Below are 17894 nucleotides of genomic sequence, written 5' to 3' on the forward strand. Positions count from 1 at the left end.
TGCAGGATGTATGTATGTATCTTGTGATCAGTATGGCCCCCTTGTGTATGTGATGCATGTGTGTAACTCATTCATGATCTGCGTGTCGCGCGTACGGCAACACGGCAGGAGCCATATGTGTTGTCACTTTATTGTATTTAATGGTCTGCGTACCAATCTGTGATGATCCAAGCAACTATGTAATCTTCATTACTAGCTTCTTTACTAGCTATTAGGTGTAATAGCATTTTCTCAGTTCTTGGAGGACTCATCACCAGAAGGATGGCGCACATGGAACATGGAGATGGAGATCACCATGGTGAACAGCTTCTATGGAGATGGAGATCACCATAAGAAAAACGGGCCATACTGTGTCACAACTGTGTGAATGCTATTCTGTTTATGTTTTACTTTCTGCATGCTGTGATGTTAGAAGTAGAACGATCCCTCACAAAGTTTAAGTTAGTATGCCCTCCCAACTAAAACTTGCACCGTCCCATGTCTTGTACAATTAGTGGTGGGTCTATGAAATTAGGGTACCACTAGTTTTCCTTGACTAGACGGGTTTGTGTCGGACACTTACACGCATAAGGGTTGGTTTGCTTAACAAGGTCATCTTAATGGTTAAGGACCTTGGGGCATAAAGGTTGGGCGCCGAGACATAGAGATGTCACCCAACAACAGGAGTCATATGTGATATGATTAGCAAAAGTTGCTTACAGATCTACCTTGTTTGCTAGCGGTGATGCTAAAGCTCACTAGTAGACTTGTTAGTTGTGGATCCTGAATCACTAAGTTTCAATAAAGGGATATTGATTTTAGTGGGAGTAGATTCTGTTAAAATAGTTTAATGTGATTTGCTCTATCATGGATACGTTTGTCTTAGTGTATTTTTCATTACTTTGTTGTAGATTAAATGGCACCTAGCAGCACTACACTGTTTGCTTTGCGTTCGGTCCTTGAGAAGGACAAATTGAATGGAACAAATTACTCAGATTGGATCCGTAACCTGAGAATTGTTCTCAGGGCTGAGAAAAAGGAAGATGTTTTAGACAACCCACTACCAGAAGAACCTGCTGATGATGCACCCGCTGCTGCTATGAATGCTTACAAGAAAGCATGTGATGGTAACCTCGAAGTAAGCTGCCTTATGCTTGCTTGCATGGAACCCGAGCTGCAGATGCAGTTCGAAACAAACCATGAGGCGCACGATATGATCGTGGCGCTTAGAGACATGTTCCAAACACAGGCCAGGACTGAAAGGTTCAATGTGTCTAAGGCCTTTGTTGAGAGCAAGCTAGCAGAAGGCGCAGCAGTAGAACCACACGTAATCAAGATGGTTGATTACACTCAACGGTTGGAGAAGCTGGGCTTCCCACTGGGCCAAGAGTTGGCCACTGATTTCATTCTTTCGTCTCTTCCGCCTAGCTATGGGAATTTCATCTCGAACTACCATATGCATGGGACGGAGAAGGGTTTGAATGAGCTGTGTGGCATGCTTAAAACAGCAGAGGCTGACATCAAGAAAAGCGCTAGTACCAGCCATGTGATGGCTATACAAAACAAGCCTAGCTTTAAGAAGAAGGGCAATTCTTAGAAGAAGAAGGGCAAGGCTGGAACGTCCAAGCCAAACCTACCACCCAAGGTTAAAGCTGGACCTGGACCTGCTCCAGACAAAGAGTGCTTTTACTGTCATGAACTTGATCACTGGAAGAGAAACTGCAAGCAGTACCTAGCTTCCTTGAAGAATGGCGGAAGTAAGAGTACTTCTACCTCAGGTACGCTTGTTGTTAATGTTATAGACAACATATTTCTCGCTGATACAGTTATTAATTCTTGGGTATTTGATACCGGATCGGTTGCTCATATTTGCAATTCGATGCAGGGAATGATAAGAAGTAGAAGCGTGGAAAGAGGAGAAGTTGATTTCCGCGTGGGCAATAATGCAAGAGTTGCTGCGTTGACCGTCGGGACGATGCAACTCCACCTCCCGTCAGGATTTATTATGGAGTTGAATAATTGTTATTTCGTTCCTAGTTTAAGTCGAAACATTTTGTCTCCTTCATGCTTGATGAAGGATGGTTATTCATTTGCGAGTGAAAATAATGGTTGTGTGATCTCTAAGAATAATATGTTTATGGCTTTTGCACCCATTGTGAATGGATTATTTGTTTTAAATCTTGATGGTTCACCTGTCTGTAATGTAAGTGCTAAAAGGCCTCGGCCTAATGATTTGAGTCCTACCTACTTGTGGCATTGTTGTTTGGGTCATATAAGTGAAAAGCGCATGAAGAAGCTCCATTCTGATGGACTTCTAACTTCGTTTGATTTTGAATCATACGAGACATGTGAGGCTTGCTTGCTAGGCAAGATGACCAAGACGCTTTTCACAGGATTTCCTGAGAGAGCAGTAGACTTGTTGGAACTCGTACATAGTGATGTATGCGGACCAATGAGCACGACGGCTAGAGGAGGATTCCAATACTTCATAACTTTCACTGATGATTTTAGTAGATATGGCTATGTCTACTTGATGAGGCACAAGTCTGAAACCTTTGAAAAGTTCAAGGAATTTCAGAATGAAGTTGAAAATCAGCGTGGCAAGAAAATTAAGGCCTTACGATCTGATCGTGGAGGCGAGTATTTGAGCCACGTGTTTAGCAATCATCTAAAGAGTTGCGGAATTGTTCCACAACTTACGCCGCCTGGAACACCTCAGAGAAATGGTGTGTCCGAGCGACGTAATCGAACTTTGTTAGACATGGTTCGATCAATGATGAGCCAGTCGGACCTACCGTTATCATTTTGGGGATACGCTCTAGAAACAGCAGCTTTCACACTTAATAGGGTACCATCCAAATCCGTAGTTAAGACACCATATGAGATATGGACTGGAAAGGTTCCTAGTTTGTCTTTTCTAAAGATTTGGGGATGTGAAGTCTTTGTCAAGCGACTTCAGTCGGACAAGATCACACCCAAGTCGGATAAGTGCATTTTCGTGGGATATCCAAAGGAAACTTTGGGATATTATTTGTACAACCGATCAGAAGGCAAAGTGTTTATCGCTCGGAACGGGATTTTCCTAGAGAAAGAGTTTCTCAAAGGAGAAAAGAGTAGAAAGACAGTGCATCTTGAAGAAGTTCAAGATGAGCCGATCAGGCAAGAACCAATGAGTGATGCTAATGTAGCAGAACAAGTTGAGATACCCATGGCAAGAGAAGCACCGCTACAACCACGAAGGTCAGCAAGGCTCCGCGAAATGCGGGAAATATTATTGTTGGACAATGATGAGCCTGCGACATATGCAGAAGCAATGATGGACCCAGACTCCGAAAAATGGCAGAGTGCCATGCAATCCGAAATAGAGTCCATGGGAGACAATCAAGTTTGGAACTTGGTTGACCCGCCTGATGGTGTTAAAGCCATAGAGTGCAAGTGGATCTATAGGAAGAAAAAGGACATGGATGGAAATGTTCACATCTATAAAGCACGACTTGTCGCAAAAGGTTTTCGACAAGTTCAAGGAGTTGACTACGACGAGACCTTCTCGCCCGTAGTGATGCTTAAGTCCATTCGGATTATTCTAGCTATAGCTGCATATTTCGATTATGAGATATGGCAGATGGATGTCAAGACAGCTTTCCTGAATGGAAACCTAGCTGAGGACGTGTATATGATACAGCCCAAGGGTTTTGTCGATCCGAAAAATGCTGGAAAGGTATGCAAGCTTAAGAGATCCATTTATGGATTGAAGCAAGCATATAGGAGTTGGAACATTCGTTTTGATGAAGTGGTCAAAGGGTTTGACTTCACCAAGAACGAAGAAGAGTCTTGTGTTTACAAGAAGGTTAGTGGGAGCTCTGTAGTATTTCTAGTCTTATATGTGGATGACATATTACTGATTGGAAATAACATTCCTATGCTTGAGTCCGTAAAGACTTCACTGAAAAATAGTTTTTCGATGAAGGACTTAGGGGAAGCGGCATATATTCTGGGCATTAAGATCTATAGAGATAGATCGAGAAGGCTTATAGGTTTGAGCCAAGATACTTATATTGACAAAGTGTTGAAGCGGTTCAGCATGGAAGAGGCAAAGAAAGGGTTCTTGCCTATGTCACATGGCATACATCTCAGCAAGACTCAGTGTCCTTCGACTGCTGATGAGTGGGATCACATGAGTAGAGTGCCATATGCCTCGACTATTGGATCTATCATGTATGCAATGATAAGTACTCGCCCAGATGTTTCATATGCGCTAAGTATGACAAGCAGACACCAATCTGATCCAGGTGAGAGTCACTGGACAGCGGTGAAAAACATTCTTAAGTACTTGAGAAGGACTAAAGATATGTTCCTCGTCTATGGAGGTGAGGAGGAGCTCGTTGTAAAAGGTTACACCGATGCTAGTTTCCAAACCGACAGAGATGATTCAAAGTCACAATCAGGATTTGTGTTCACACTGAATGGTGGTGCTGTTAGTTGGAAGAGTTCCAAGCAGGAGACGGTGGCCGATTCTACGACAGAAGCCGAGTACATCGCGGCTTCGGAAGCTGCGAAGGAAGGTGTTTGGATAAGGAATTTCCTCATTGAGCTTGGTGTGTTCCCGAATGCGTCCAGCCCATTGAATCTCTACTGTGATAATAATGGGGCAATTGCGCAAGCAAAGGAGCCAAGGAACCACCAGAAGAACAAACACGTAATGCGGCGATTTCATCTCATTCGAGACTTCGTTAACCGGGGTGAGATCAAGATATGCAAAATACACACGGATCTAAACATTTCTGATCCGTTGACAAAACCACTCCCACAGGCTAAGCATAATGCACATGTAAGAGCTATGGGTATTAGGTACCTTCTAGATTGACTCTAGTGCAAGTGGGAGACTGTTGGAGGTATGCCCTAGAGGCAATCATAGAGATGATGATATTCCATTTGTATCCATGATTTGTATGTTGTGTTCATTGAATATCCATTGAAGGCTACTTGAATTGATTTGCAATTATGTGAATTGTATGTGAAACTCTTTACTTGTATGGTTATTCTAAAGTTGTCCCTAGTCGGAGTTCATGTGAGGACACACATGAATATTAGACTAGCACATGTATTAGTTGATGACTATGTTTCACAAGTCATGGACATGGAGATGTTGAACTAATAATGTGGACATATGTGGAGACATGTGCTAGGACTGACCCAACACGAGAAGTAGTTCTCTCTTTAAACAACATATACGCTTTGTCCTTAGACCTGAGATTGTCGCATGTATTCTAGATGTGGATCGACCTACTTAGGGGCTATCAAACGCTACGCCGTAACAGGGTAGTTATAAAGGTAGCTTTCGGGTTTGTCAAGAAGCATGCTATGAGACATGGTCAATCAAGATGGGATTTGCCCCTCTCTGATTGAGAGTGATATCTCTGGGCCCCTTGAGTGATCGGATCCGAAAATGCATGGCCATGCTACGTACGGTTAAGAGTTAACCTATAAAAGGATTCCGAATCACAGGATCGAGAAAGAGCGGTTGGCTTGAAGCTAGACCAAATATCGTGAGGCAAAGGGAATAGCATGTATATTATGTTGTGATGGTTCGTCTGATATGATCTTCGTGTGCGTATAGGAGTTGGCACGTCTTGCTAGAGGCCGCTACCGACTATTAGGCCGAGTAGGAGTACTCGGGCCATGTCTATACGTATCCGAACCCATAGGGTCACACACTTAAGGGGATGGAAGCCCAATTCGGATCTGATCCGAGTTGGATTAGGTTTAGAAGTACTAATGGGCCTCGGATCCAGAGGCCCGTCAGGAACCTCTATAAATAGAGGGGTGGTGGCGCCCTAGGGTTTACACCTTTTGGCGAAACACACCTGCCGCGCCTCCCACGCCCTCGCCTGTTGCAACTCGCGGATCTAGCAGTCCGACTTGCGACGCTTCCTCCCTGCACGTGTGGATACCTTGGAGGTGTTGCGCCTGCAGCACTTGGACGAGCCATCGACGAGCCGCCGACGAGCCACGACGAGCCGCCGACGAGCCACGACGAGCCGACGACGAGCCGCGGCACCGGAGGCGATCTTGTTGCACGTGGACGAGCTGCTGAGGAGCTGCTGGACGTGACGTGATCGACTACGTACGACTACGTTGATCGACTACGTACGATTACGTGATCGTCTTCACTGCATCGACGCATATCTACATCTTCCGCACCAGTAGTGCGTCGAGTGGTAATCCCGTGATCCTTATACGGCAGTTCTTCCTGGTTATACGCGGTAGAAATTTTGATTTGCGCTAGTGTAGCCTACCTCGTATCTCAACAACACCTAAGGTGGCGTTTGGTTCGGCCAATGGCGTGGTAACGGTAACGTTATCAACTACTGCTGCTATCTGTTATAGAGTAACCATTCACTTGTTTTGTTTGATCCTCCCTCTGTAACGGTAATCACTTTCTTTTTGGTGTTTGGCTGGAACAATGGTAACGGATAGCAGAGTGCTCTAGACGCACGCTTACTGGGTAGCACATGCATAACAAAACAACCATGGTCTGCTACTTTTAACTGACGCTTACATAACAAAGCATCCATAATTAACGGAACATCTCTTCTAGTCACAAAAGATGAAATCTAATACAAAAATTTTGCACTACTGGACTTCCAGAAATTCAGATGATAACATAATAGCATGTCTTAGGATTTGAAATGCTTCACGAATTCAAATGTCCAAATGAACAAGTCTAGAAGTTGATATGCCGATGACTCTTCACGAAATGCTCCTGAGATTCTTAAGTGATAATTGACAACAAGTCACTTCCTTTGAACTTCATCTGAAGAAGAGGAGAACAGATACGAACATGAGTACAAGCAAGAATACTACATTGTTTTGGCATATTATAAAAATGTAAACAGAATACAAGAAAGATTCTGGAGCAAGAGACAGGAATTAAAGCTCTAGAATATTACATTATTTTTGCTCACATGCAAGAATCAGTAGCATAGGCTGCTCACATGCTCAATTCTACACAGAATCTACCCAATCATCAAAGATGCTAATACAGAAACTCAGGTTGTTGTCCCTGAAAAATCTATACTCATGAGACTAATGGTGCAAACAGGCTAAACATGATCTCCATGATTAAAACTAGAGCCAATCCATCAATTTAGTACACCAATACAAGAACTCCTAGGAAGTCTAATTGTCTTTAGTTCACCAAACCACTCATCAGACAGGTATACGATCCCAAACAGAGAGCAACAAAGCATTTCATGCTAGACAGCCATGGTATATAATTGCTAGACAGGACAAGAGAGAGCAGAGCAGGTACAGAAATTAGCTAAATCATGAGCATGCATTTGAAACTACGATGGAAGTGCTGGCAGAAATAAAGTAAACTTACCAGCGATCATGTTCTGGATGAATTCTCTCCTAAGAGTCTCTGGAAGAAGTCGGATGAGGGGAGCGCCAGACCTCGTTCGACAAAGTGCGCGAAGATGACTGTTTTATTGGAGAAGCTCTCCATGGGCCATGGGTTGCTATAGGCTTGGAGAAGCTCTCCATGGGACATGGGTTGCTATAGGCCTCCCTCCAGTAGGGCGGAGTCTTACTCCTGGAAGGAGATCAACATCCACTAGTGCCTGGATATTTGCCTCCATGACAGATTTCTTCCAGGTGCAGGCTTGATTCAGTGGCGCCGTCTAGTCTATCTTACTGTACTTCGGCGCCGGCAGCTAGATTTCGTTCTCCTTCTTGGCGGCCTTCCTCTTCTTGGTCTCCGCCGCCTTACTGGAGGATGCTTTCTTCGACGCCATTGTCACATGGGTCTTCTTGCGCATAAGCACGGGGGCTAGGCAGTGGGGAAGGATGGCACTCGAGCTCAGAATGGCAAGCGGTGATGCTAGAGCTACAGTACGGAAGATGAACGGGCATAATGGCTTGGGTGAAATGGAAGGATGAGTTCCTCCATTATTTATAACCATGGCACAGTTAACCAAGAGGCGGGAGTTACGGGGAATATTCCATTTTTAAAGCCCTCAGTTATCACTGGATGGTTTCCAATTTCTTCGGAAGAGATAAGGTTACTGTTGACGACGGTCACATTAACCCGTGGTTGATCCTTATACCCAAACTAGTCATCTAACAGCTCGGGGGCTGTGTGCCATGTGCCCGTCGGTTAAAAAGTTTTCTTTGGGTTTCAAGGCAAAAGAGATGTAAAATTACAAGATTGACCCTCAGCATGATTCTTCAATTCAACCTAAGGCTTGGGGGCTACTTCATATGGAGTGCGATTTTCATTGCACTTCCATATAAATTCAAGGTTGAAGATTCAAGACTAAGTTAAATGAGGCTTGAGAACATTCTAGCCGCATGGCAGTACTCGAGTGCATTTGAAGATTCAATCTGATGGAGCACTCAAGGGAGCACCACAAACAAGTCGGGGACGTCTACAGAAGTACTCGGGACTGTTACATTTGACTAAAAAGTACTCGGAGGCATGTCGGTCATACATCTATGGGCCCACCGGAAGGTTTGGATAGTCCTACAATACGGGGCTATACGCCGAGACGTGTCAGACATGGAGACTACGGTGCAGGGCGGTGTGATCTACGTGGAGGACAAGAACTAGTCGATGATTAGGAAACTACTCGTAGTCTAAACAACTTATATCAATACAATCCAACCAACACACAGGACGTAGGGTAATAAGCGACATAAGCAGCCCGAACCTGCCTAAATCGTGTATTTGAGTTCACCATCGAGTTCCTGATCTCGCCAAGCCCCACTCATAAAACACTACCTCGGGTACCCTCCTTGGTAGGTTGCCAGGTCTAAACACTGACAGAGCAATCTTCTGTGATCCCTTCCGCAACGGGAGCTAGGTCCGCCTGTGAGTAAAAGGACTTCACAAATGCCAGTAACTGCTTGGAGACCAACTCAGCTATCTTCTGGATGTAGCCAGTAAACTTGGCAGGCATCTCCTTGAGTATCTCCAACAGAGGGTGGGGCTCTACACCTTCGGCAGGGGGCTCCACCATATCCATAATGGGCTGAGCTGCTTTAGTTAGCTCCTTTAGAGCAAGCTTTGTAGCCTCCAGCTCAGCCTCTCGCTCCTGGATGGTCTTCATGGCATTCACCAAGTCGACCTTCCCGTCCGCGTGCATCTTCCTCTCCTTTCTCCAGGTGATGTCCCAAGTTTTCGTACTACACTGACAACTTGTCATGCTGGTCTATCACTTGGTAGTAGGAGTTTTGCCAGTCAGTGGCTTGGCCTTGGAGTTCTCCTTTGTCTTCTTGAGCACTGCAAGAACAAACATAAAAGGAATTCAGTATCAATAAGTAGAATCAGTACTTGAAGACCAACGGGAGAAGACCAATTACCTTTTAGTTGATGCTTCAAAGATTTGTTGTGCTTCCGGAGGCAATCTTTCTCCTCCTTGAACTGTTGGATGGTGTTCCCATACTCGGCGGCTTGATCATCATACTTCATCAGCAGCTGGGAGGAGTACCCGCTCCTTAGCCAGCTTCTGGGTGAGTGCCTTAGCCCGTATGATTGTATCCCTGTAGCCCCGGAGCATTTGGTACTTTCGGTGAGAGCACTTGATTACATCCTGCAAAACAGAGTGAGTACTCGTGTTAGGATACGAGTACCAAATTCAAAGCTAAAGAATCAATGGGATCAAAAAGACTTACTGCTACATATTTGGCTACCTGGCGGTACATCTCCATTATCATGGCCTCCATCTCTATGTCGAGGAGCAGATCATCGATTAGCTGAATATCTTAGAGGTTAACTCCTTCAGCTATCCATGGCTCCTCGTGCGAGTCTGCATCTACCATGCCAAGTGGAACCAGGGCATGGCTAGTCGACGGTGCTGGCTCGGAAGGTGCGATGGAGGCCAACACTTCCAGCCCCTCCATGGCTTCGACCTCTACCTTTGGCTCGGGGGCTACAAGAGTAGCCATGATGCCAGAAGTAGTCACCACCGCGGCTTCAGTTCCTACCTCCGGCTCGGGGGGCTACGAGAGTAGCCACGACACCAGAGGTAGTCACCGCTATAGCCTCGACTACTGGCTCGGGGGCTGTCACTAAAGCATCATTCAGTGAAGAAATTACATCTTGCATTAATACGGCAACAAGGGATACAACACATGGATTCGTTGCCAGTGTGGGTCGTTCCTCTGGCGGCAGAATTGTAATAGCCGGGACGATGTCCTGGACCGAGTGGCTACTTCCATCGGTCGCAGGCTTCAAGCTTAGCCCTCCACGCTCCACGCTAGAGGATTTCCTACAAAAGACAAGTTGTCAAAAGATATACAACAAGTGAGTAACAAGCCACAATTAGTACTCGAATGAAGTTCCAGTACTTACTTTGAGGATCTCCTCACTTTTAGAGAGGAATACCCTAACAAGCGCATTGGCTTTCTGGTTGGCGACGGATTCTTTGGTGCGGCTTGTTGGGTTGCAGTGTGATCCTCGCTAGCCTTGGTTGCCACCTCCATCTCTTGAGTAGTCTGGGTGCTGGCAGGGTTCACCCTGGTAATGGGAGGTTTTTGGTTGTCTTCGATCTCGATGACCTGCTCAATTGATGGCAGCAGCTGCTGCACGACTTCGGTAGTCGTCGTCTCTACCTCAGTCACCTCCCCGACTACCTGCAGTCCACCAATGCCATATTGAATAGACATGGTGGTAAGGGATTCACTTACAAGAACTCGATCCTCAAGATCTTGTCCTTCTTCGAAGGTTATTACCAGTGGAGGCACATCTCCGGTGGTGAGAGAATTCTTCACCGCACACTTCACAGTGACGGTCCGCTTCCTCTTTGGCGGTGGTGCCAGTCCAGCCTCCAGGTCATCCTTAGCCGTGCGCTTTGATGATGACCTGGAGGAAGACCCAGTCTTGTCAGACGGCCGGGCCTTGATCACAAATTCCTCCACAGTTTCAGAGTCAGAGCTTCTGAAGGACTCGAAATCATATTATTCCTCCTCTTCGACTTCGCTCTGCACGCTTGTAGCTATGTGCATGCATGGAGCGGCATCAGAACCCTCTGATCCAGGAGGAGGAGGAGCGGAGCAGAACAAATGTACATCATCCTGCATGGGAAGATAAGTAGAACATCAACAGATACAACAATCAGTACTCGCGGGCTGCAGCCACGGGTACTTACACTGCTTGGTGGGTTGGCGACGCAGTACTCCCGCACAATCGTCAGGATCTCACTTGCATGCTTGAAAGGCGCCTCAATCGCGCCATGACTTTGTTGATACTGAGCTCCTCTGGTGACATCCTGGATGGATCATTGGGGCCCGAGTAGTCATAGCCCCATGTGCATAGAGTTGCAGGGGTTGAATCCGCCTCTTCATGAAGCTGAAGGCCACCACAAACCTGTCAGCCCTTGTTGTTTAAGCTTGGCAATTCTGTCTAGGAGCTCGGGTAGCTACAAGCAGTCACCGTGTGCAAGCTCATCTAACCACCCATTGTTCCAAGTCGGGTGGTGGCCTGTTAACTTTAGGAGCTTGGGCTCGTGGTTGCTGATGTAGCACCACCTTTCTTTCCAGCCATAGTGCGAGTCAATCAACTCGTAGTCTAGACATAGGCCCTTGACCTTCTCCCTGATTTGGATTCCTGCTCCTCCGACTACTTCTATGTGCTCTCGCTTGTGCTGGGGCTTGACTCGGAAAAACTTGCGGAACAACAGGAGATGTGGCTAGATCCCTAGGAAGGCTTCGCATAGATGAACAAAAATGGTAGCGTGCAAGATGCTGTTGGGGTTGAGGTGCACCAGTTCTATCTTGTAGTACTCGAGGAGGCCACAGAAAAAATCGGAGGCAGGCAAAGCTAAACCGCGCTCACTGAAGTGGGAGAAGATTACTGTCTCATCGACGTAAGTCTCCAACGGCCACAGGTTGTCGAATGCACACCTTCAGTTGATGACATCCTTATCCTGGACGAGGTTGGCCGCTACCAATGCCTTGATTTCTTCGTCCTTCAGCACGGATTTTTTCCAAGTGCATGCAGGCAATGGCAGGGTAGTCTGGTCAATCTTGCCATATTTGGGAGCCGACAGTTGGATCTCCTTTTTCTTATCAGCCTTCTTTTTCCCACCTTCCACCACCTTGCTTGAAGATGCCTTGTTCCCCATCCTTGTTGCTACGAGGGTCTTCATTTGCATGCGCTCGGGGGCTAAGTGGTAGGGGACGGTAGCATTTGGGCTCAAGGATCGGGCAGCTGCGGCGCTAGGGCTACAGTGTGGAACATGAAGAGCAGATGGCATAGGTGAAACAGAAGGGTTATTTTCCTCTGTTATTTATAACCGCAGTGCAGTAAACAACAGCGAGATTAATAGGAATATTCCATTTTAATGGCCCGATGATTTGGCACCTTGTTGACAGTTTCCATTATTTTCGGAAGAGATAAGGTTACTGTTGGCAAACGGTTACGTTGACAAGAGGTTGACCCTTATACCCACCAAACTAGTCCTGTAACGGCTCGGAGGCTGTGTGCCACGTGCCCATCAACTAAAAGTTTTTTCTTTGGGTTTTAAGGATAAAGAGATGCAATTTATAGATTGACCCTCAGTTTCATTCTTTGATTCAACCTAAGGTTCGGGGCCTACTCCATATGGAGTGCGACTTTTGTCGCACTTCCATATAAAACTATAAGATTGAAGATTCAAGACCAAGTTAAATGAGGCTTGAGCACATTCTAGCCGCATGGCAGTACTCGAGTACATTTGAAGACTCAACCCGATGGAGTACTCAAAGAGCACCAAAAACTAGTCGGAGAAGCCTACAAAAGTACTCGGAACTGCTGCATTTGACTAAAATGTATTCGGGGGCTTGTCGTAGTTACATCTATGGACCCACTAGAAGGTTTTGGATAGTCCTAGATAAAGGGCTGGGCACCAAGACATGTCAGGCATGAAGACTACGATGCAGGACGGCGTGGTCTACGTGGAAAGATAGGAACTAGTTGAGGATTAGAAAACTACTCGTATTAATTAGAGTAGGACTTGTTTAGTTAAATTCGACTAGTATTCTTGTAAACAACCGACCTGTAACCCTGCCCCGGCAATATAAGACGAGGTAGAGACCCCTTCCAAAGCAATTCAATACAACCAACACACAGGACGTAGGGTATTACGCAATCTAGCGGTCCAAACTTGTCTAAATCGTGTGTTCAAGTTCACCTTCGAGTTTCTGATCTCGGCGAGCCCTACGCACTAAACACTACATCGGTTACCCTACTCAGTAGGTTGCCGGGTTTGAACACCGAATTATGAATTGATTTAGCTATTTGCTTCTCCATGATGAGGGTCACATGCCTATTCTTCCTATGTATATCATATAAGGGGAATCGGGTGCTCCGCCAAATATCGTGCTTGCTTTTCCTCTGGCAATTGAGGGTTCGATGGCAAACTATCAAGATTGTGCTTGCCGATCCATGGAGATGAGAGGATACAATAGTTATCTTTGTACCACTACATGTGGTTCAGCGATCCTAAGTTGAGAAAATCGGACCATCTCCATATCACAGGTAGGAGCTGGAGCCACCGGCGGCGGCGGCGTCTCGAGGCCACGGGCTTGTGGGGGCGAAGGGGGTCGGGGGGGGGGGGGGGAGGGATCGGATAACGCAGGATGTCAAGCGCTATCGGCTGTGGTGGAATTTCTACTGGGCGTATTCGTTACCGTTGTGATCTGTTACAGGGTTGCTCAAAACAAACGTCAACTAACGGAACCTGTTTGCGGTGTGAACCGATCATGGAGGAAAATCGCTAAATCAAACACCTCCTAATTTGGATTAAATCCAAAATGAGATTTCACTAACAAATATATCAAGGATCTCTGAAAATTATGTGAAAAGTCGCGGCATAGTTTATTACCATGCTTAAATCGAATTTTTTTTTGGCAACTTCTGATTAATGGTAATTTAATTGTATTTATTTCTACAAATCCAAATTAAGTCAAACCATCCAAGAAAACAAAGAGGTTTTTTAATTTAACGTTAATGCATATAAAAATAATTAAGATTCCTCATCTTTGCTCACCTCCTAATACAGCCGAGCGATGACAAGCTCTTTGGTCATTGCGGCGACCAAGTGGAGGACATGGGAAAGCGCATGCCAACAGCCATCCAACAATTCTTTACAAAAGTTTTGCTCCATCATTTCTGCATCAAGTTTGTGTCTACGGCAGCCAACATATAGTTCGCTGCATCACCAAACACACGCTGACTTCGATTTAAAGAACAGATCGAGAGGGATCCGATATGCTGCGGAGATCATGGAGCTGCAGTTGCTCGTGCAGAGTTCAAAACATAAGCACGAATGCTGTGGAATAAACTTGTACCACGAATCTGAACACAGAAGGGCAGTGTGAGGCTGCTACTTGCAGATGCAGAATGATTCCACGGTCGTCTGATACTCTGATTCGTCTCCTTGCCTTCGGTGTTTAGAAACGAAGGCACGTCCCTGTGCATTCCACGCAGGGATACGGTGGCTTTTCACTTTTGTGTGTTTGGGGCTTTGGGCGTTCCCACACTTGGTTTAATTTTCTTTTCTTTCTGTTGTGTTCAGGATCTCACGTCACTGTAAATCCGCCTACCCATGTGAGGGCGGTATTCTATAGAATATCTTGTCACCGTGTTACGGGTTCGGAAAGGAAAACCTTTCTTTGCTTGCCACGAAGTAAACTTTCGATGTTGCAGTAAGTTAGCAATGTCTGAGTACCGTGTTTTTTTCTAGAATGCTTAATGTATCCAACTTTAAGTATGAACTAGGGTTTGTCAAACTGGTTTGGCATGTGTTGATCAATGTTTATTTAATTATTACATTAATTTTTTTTGAAAGTTCAATATAGGACTAAATCATAAATAGCTTGTATGGCTAGTGAGGTGGTTGTACCCCTTACACACCAGGGATTATATCCTATGTTTGATAGCATGTGTGTCTCGTCAATGTGATTATTTTTTAATGAGACATTTGTGTTGAGTATATCAATCTAAAGATCTGAAAGCGTCCAATTTTTCGTATGCTTTTATAGGGTAAGTGTATGTTTCACCAAAAACAAGGGGTAATGTAAATAAAACTGATCTAAAAAACATGAAAAATGTCTCGGACCAACAGTTTCGCTAATTAAACATGGGTAAATGTGGACAATTGTCACCTCGTAGGTGCTGGCCTGATAGAAAGTCAGCTCTGCATGCTGGAGGGGAAACAATGTACTAGCAAACGTGACCATGCTTATTGTTGCAACCATACTCTATGCAACGCGCACACGCTTCGGTTTCAGCTACTCGTTACACATATTTTTATTTGATGAAAGTGGTTTTAGTTACATGCTCTTTGCTTCGGAACTCACGTACTCAACCGGCGGGTTCGTGAAACACGCTGCCGACTTTTGATTTGCCATTTGGTTCTCTCTCACCTATATATTTAAGCTTTCCTTTCCCTCCTGAGAGACACACAGAAACTCATCAAACTCAACCAGCTCCTCCATCCCCTCCCTTAATCCGATTCATTCTCAATAAAGCAATTGCATCATGAGAAGCTTCGCCGTGCTTTTGATCATGGCACTAGCCACCGTCGTCGCGCCGCCGGTTGCCATCGCTAGCCGAGCAGGGCTTCCGGCCAGGAGCAGCCGGTTCCTGGCGGCCAACGCCGCCCCGGTCGTCTACGACTGCTCCAAGAAATCGGCCTCCGTCTGCCTCGCGCCGGGGAGCCCAGGGGCGACGTGCTGCGGCGGCCAGTGCGTCGACACCGTCTTCAGCCCGTACCACTGCGGCGGCTGCAACAAGGTGTGCAAGAACCGGCACGGCACTTGCTGCGGCGGGAACTGCGTCGACCTGGACTCCGACAAGGACAACTGCGGCAGGTGCGGGAACCAGTGCAGCAAGAAGTGCAGCTATGGTTTCTGTGACTATGCTTAGTATACCCCAAGATTTAACTCTGAAAGCTTTCTGGAGATCTAGCTGGTTGCGTATGATTATATTCTGGATGGAAATAGGAAAAGTTGAAATACTTGTTGATTGGAGTTAAGAAGTACTCTTAAGGTCCTGCTTTGAAAGCGGAAGAGAGGTTGATGCGTGAAGTTTTTTAGATTAAATTTGTCCTAAAAATTTCGATCCCATATCAAACTTCTCTTTCCACACATAGGCCCTGTTTGGAGTCGCTTATTTCCCGCTTATGGGTAAAAATAAGCGATAAACCCACCCAAACGCCTCGCTTATTTCCCGCTTGTCACGTAAGCCGCTTAGTGGAAAATCTGGAATTGAACTAGCAGTCCGCTTATCTCGTACGCGGCTCTGAGCACGCTTCTGGGGCAAGCGGACCGAAATTTTCCGCAGTACCCTCGGCCACCCGACGCCAAGCCTCCCGCAACCGCCGCCACTCCCGTCCGCTCCAGATCCCGTCGCCGGCACCACCGCTCGGGCCGCTTCCACACCACCGCCGGGCTCGGCCCCCGCCGCCGGCTGCCCCTGCGAGGGCTCGGCCCCCGCCTCCAGCCGCGGCGCCTGGGCTCAGATCCGGCGGCCGGACGCCCGTGCTGCCCGCTGGAATCCCGCCGCCGGTCGCGCCGCCCGCTGGAATCCCGCCGCCGGCCGCGCCGCCCGCTGGAATCCCGCCGCCGGCCACCCTTGCTCAGCTCCCGCCGCCGGCGGCTCGTGATGCGCTCGGTCCCCAACTCTGGTTAGCGGTAAGCAGCTGGTTAGCGGACAGTCCTTGATTCGAAGGCTGACCTTGTCACTTGTCCCCGATCACTTTAATTTTGCCGACACTTGATTGATGAGGCAGAACAGCAGGGGAGCAGTTTCTTTCAGATAGATTACTGGAATTCCTGCGGGTCAGGGGTCTATAACTATATAAATTATTTGTTTTGGAGCCATGATTTCTACTACCTAACAATTAGGCTTCATCTCCTCTATTATTCATTTCCTGAAACAAATGTCACACACACTCCAGAGTTTATTAGAAGATATATACAAGTGCCTGATATCATAACACTATACAAGTTCATTTCTAAAAACTACATCATGATTGCAGCATGGAAATATGTTGTTTACTTTCAATCTTAGTAATGGTTCTCTTTGGAGAGATTGTGCCAGAGAATGCAGGCCGACCAGCAATCACATGCCCATTTGGCTAACAGACAATTGTACTGGCAGCTGGTGGAAATCTTTTAATTAGTCATCTGCACATCTAACATAGGCAATTATGATTTCTTTTCCAATTAATTGCAAGAGGACACAGGGCTCCATTGGTCGGTCCCATTGCCCTTTTAAGCTCTGCCATTGTTGTCCTGATGCTGATGATTATTTGGCTTGTTGCCTGACATAATAATTGCAACATCAACTTTTTGCAAACCGTGGAGTTATGAACTGTAGTTTATTGGGAAAATCTGTGTGCTCTTATATGGCCTGATGCCTGACATAATAATTGCAACATCAAATTTATGGCCTGCTTGTGTCTGTAACCCGTGTGCTTTTATAGGTTTTTGTTAAATTGGGGAACAAATTGGCAATGTGAATTATGTTTTTTTTTCAGCACCCAAGCAACCCCTTTTCTCTTCTAAGCGAGACAGTGGGTTGTATGAGACAGTGTACTTATAATTATATCATATGGGGCATTGATAGTTTACTATCTGCTGGTTGTATGAAGAATGAATAGAATCTTTCTGCAGATGCTACATGATTGAAATGTCTTCTATAACATACCGTAGGACAGTACCAGGACCCTGTCACTGTCTGTCACAGTTGGAACCCTGTGAGCTATGGTTATCACCGTGCAACTTGAGTGTCCTGTTGCCATTTACTCATTTATATTTTTAAACTCTTGTAGCTTGCTAGAGAGGACTGCTTGGAGCTTAGACAGGAAGCTAGCGACCTTCTTGAGTATTCTGTTGCTGCTACGACTGCAAGGCCGCCAACAACTAGC

The 17894-nt window shown here is 46.1% G+C and overlaps 1 protein-coding gene across 1 annotated transcript; it reads left to right on the forward strand.

The window, feature by feature from the left end:
- Positions 1 to 15459: 15459 nt before the first annotated feature.
- On the forward strand, positions 15460 to 16082 carry LOC101784431 (protein STIG1). The gene has a single exon (XM_004963861.2). It carries the CDS (start codon positions 15503 to 15505, stop codon positions 15887 to 15889), a length of 387 nt encoding a protein of 128 aa, XP_004963918.1. The 5' UTR covers positions 15460 to 15502; the 3' UTR covers positions 15890 to 16082.
- The last annotated feature ends 1812 nt before the right edge of the window (positions 16083 to 17894 follow it).

This window comes from Setaria italica, chromosome III (assembly GCF_000263155.2).
Source record: "Setaria italica strain Yugu1 chromosome III, Setaria_italica_v2.0, whole genome shotgun sequence".
Taxonomy (NCBI): domain Eukaryota; kingdom Viridiplantae; phylum Streptophyta; class Magnoliopsida; order Poales; family Poaceae; genus Setaria; species Setaria italica.

Bases quoted from the DNA above. Each gene is read 5' to 3' on its own strand.
- LOC101784431 (XM_004963861.2), top strand. From the start codon at position 15,503: ATGAGAAGCTTCGCCGTGCTTTTGATCATGGCACTAGCCACCGTCGTC.